The 3,098-nt window shown below is 36.0% G+C and overlaps 1 protein-coding gene across 2 annotated transcripts in view; it reads right to left on the reverse strand.

The window, feature by feature from the left end:
- The window catches only part of LOC107717091 (alpha-actinin-2-like), a 19,699-nt gene that overhangs the window by 11,325 nt on the left and 5,276 nt on the right, over positions 1-3,098 (reverse strand). For both annotated transcript variants that reach the window (XM_016523738.1, XM_016523739.1), the window contains 4 exons: positions 2,220-2,339; positions 1,904-1,990; positions 1,621-1,708; positions 1,384-1,462 (listed from right to left, as the gene is read on the reverse strand). In XM_016523738.1, coding sequence (XP_016379224.1) covers positions 1,384-1,462; positions 1,621-1,708; positions 1,904-1,990; positions 2,220-2,339 — 374 coding nt within the window. The remainder of the gene's footprint in view (positions 1-1,383; positions 1,463-1,620; positions 1,709-1,903; positions 1,991-2,219; positions 2,340-3,098) is intronic.

Below are 3,098 nucleotides of genomic sequence, written 5' to 3' on the forward strand. Positions count from 1 at the left end.
GTAACAGAATAAGATTCGAATTCCTGACGACTCGTTTAGGCGATTGCGAGCGACTTTTTTTTTTGATAGACAATAACTTTATTTATCGTGCACTGTCGGCTTCACAACTTTGCAGATAGTTTATGTTCACATACAGCTACATGACACACTGCATGAAAGGTAATATTCGAAAAGGCATAATAGGGGCACTTTAAAACAGGTATTTTAAATAGTAAATTTCACGATATTACTGTTTTTACTGTATTTTAAATGCAGTCTCGGTGAGCGTGAGAGACTTCTTTCAAAAACATTTAAAAATCTTGCCGACCCCAGCTTTTGAAAGGTAGTTTAACTACATTAGTATAAGCTAACACAAGCTACCTGCAAATTACAGCTAAAAAATGTCCGCTAACTACACAAATTTGCCATCAACAAAACATCTCCACGCTTCACAGAGAATCTCAATCCTGCTCCATATGACATTCCTGCAGAATTTAGCTCCAACCATAAAACATACCTGCTAATCAAAACGTAATCACTATATCAAGTCTATAACCTTCCAAATGTGAATGATTAGAAACACTCTATAGGCAGCAACACTTTACACAGATACACAGATAGCACTTTTCACATGAAGAGCATAAAATTCTTGCTAACTCTCACATTTGACTCTAATAGAGTTAGCATGTTAATAAGCTAACAACTTACTGTAACAAACACAAAAGTTAGCCTACATAGCACACACAAATAGGCAATGAGGATACTACTGGCTAAAATATAAAGTATTGTTTCATCTTGTTAAATGTTTCTAATCAACATTTCAACTCCGTCTGGAGTGCTGTTCTGGACGCAACCTGCCACTGAGATGAATGGGAATGCTAACAGATAGCTTTCTCCAAGTACAAGAACTAAACTCTGCAGGAAGACAGATGTCCAGCAGGACTGAGCACCCCTAATCTATTCAATTCATTTTCTTACGGAAAACATCACATCCAACAATAGCATAAACACTTATGCTACCTCCAGATTATGAAAGTCAATCAGTTCTGGTTTGTGTCTGTGACTAAGTACACAGAAGGCCAGTCCATCCTTCCAGCTATTGAAGCCACAAAAAAGAAAAAAAAGAAAAAAGTGAATTTCTGCAATGAGATTTGGATCTACTATATTCTAAAAGTAAAGTCTTAAGTTTTTAAAGAAGGTCCTTAGATTCCTGAGGGTGATGAACTGTTGAGTGTGATGAAGATGTTAGACACACATACTGTAAGCACACACCATCTGTGCAATGATATCAACAAAAGGGAACATCATAATGTTGTGGCAGACATGCTATTTTTCTACTGTAATAGGACTGTTAGATCAAATGTCTCAGAGGATCAAAGGTTAATTTGGGGTCACACTTGAGACCTTGTTGAGTTTGGCGTAGTCAATGAGGTCAGGCCTGTGCCTGTGGATGAGAGCGCACAGCGCTAATCCATCCTTCCAGCTTCACCAGAGAGAGAGAATCAGGGTCATGTTGGAATTATCATAAAAACTGAAACTATATACAACTAAAAATAATAGAGTATCTGTTTTAACTGTTATTTTAAAATACAAAACATTGATATTACCTTTCAACATTTTTGCACCCAAAAAGAGCCTCACCTGACATGAAAGTTTTGAATATTGACATTCCTGTAGGGAGCAGTCTTCCTCTGACACCACAGCAGAAGTCCTTCTTTGGCCGAAGTTTCTGAAAGACAATTAGTGAATCATTATATAATTCACACATGACTGAACAATCTAATTGTTATTTGGTATAAAATGATTTAAACATTACTAGGGGTTGTGAAATGTGCCATTAATAATAATAATAATAATATCAGTATATTTTGCTGTTTGTGCAAACATTTTGTGGAATTTTATGTTTGGGACTTGTTTTCTTTACCTTCAACAGAGATATCCTGAATGGCGAAGCGAAGGATGATGGTCCAGATCATTCCAAGAGTCATTTTCACATTCCCATCCACAATTTCTGCAAAAATATGACAGGAAAATCATTGCTCAATAAAAAAAAAGGCTGGGCAAGTTAAAATGACATTAAATACTTTTTTTAAAATATAGGATATATAGGATTTTAAAATGCGCTATGTGACATGCAAAATTAATAACCTGCATCCCCTAATTACTTTATTTATTCAATCTGTTTATTTATAAACAAAAAAAAAATCCAGATTACTCTACAGTTATGCAAAAAAGCATACCTTCAGCTCCAATGGAGACCAGTTTCACTCCTTTACTGGTGATGAAATCAAGGGCTTTGTTGACATTGGCTATCTTGTGAAAACGCATCTTTCCTCTGTCAGGCTTGGGTAACCTCTCACCTGCCAAAATACAACGCAGTATGAAAAATTGAATTGGTATATATAGTTGATATTACATATCGTTGAGGAAGTTCAGCATGTTTACTTTGAACATTCGACACTGTCAAATATCATCCTTATATTGTAATCATTAGGATCACAAGCTGTAATTATCACCATGTTCATTGTGTCTGCTTGACTGAACACATTACTTTGACACACTCATCTCTGACTGATAACAGAATACTTTCTGATTGTAATATTGAAACATACATGCAAGCTTCTTTAAAACAATAATGTACTGTGAAAAGTGCTAAACAAATAAACTTAAAGGAGACATATTACGCCCCTTTTTACAATATGTAATACAAGTCTCTGGTGTCCCCAGAATGTGTCTGTGAAGTTTTAGCTCAAAATACCCCACAGATCATTTATTATATCATTTTGAAAATGCCTATTTTGAGTGGAAGCAGAAACCCGCTGTTTTTCGTGCCTGTCTCTTTAAATGCAAATGACTGCTGCTCCCCGCCCCCTTTTCCAAAATAGAGCTGCGCCATTACAGCTCGTACCTGCTAAAAACATCTGTTTTGGTTCTGATTATCATGTTTATCGCGCTGAAATCGTGCGTTTTAAACCATATCAGTTTAAACTTCTGATATACGGTTTTCTGAGTGCACACAACCGAAGCACACGGACAGAAAGCGGCTGTCACAGCATGTGAGTACTAAACTAAGTTCTCATTCACACAAGTTTACGTTAAAAACACACAAGTTACAAAAA

This window comes from Sinocyclocheilus rhinocerous, unplaced genomic scaffold (assembly GCF_001515625.1).
Source record: "Sinocyclocheilus rhinocerous isolate Xijiao unplaced genomic scaffold, SAMN03320098_v1.1 scaffold119, whole genome shotgun sequence".
NCBI lineage: Eukaryota > Metazoa > Chordata > Actinopteri > Cypriniformes > Cyprinidae > Sinocyclocheilus > Sinocyclocheilus rhinocerous.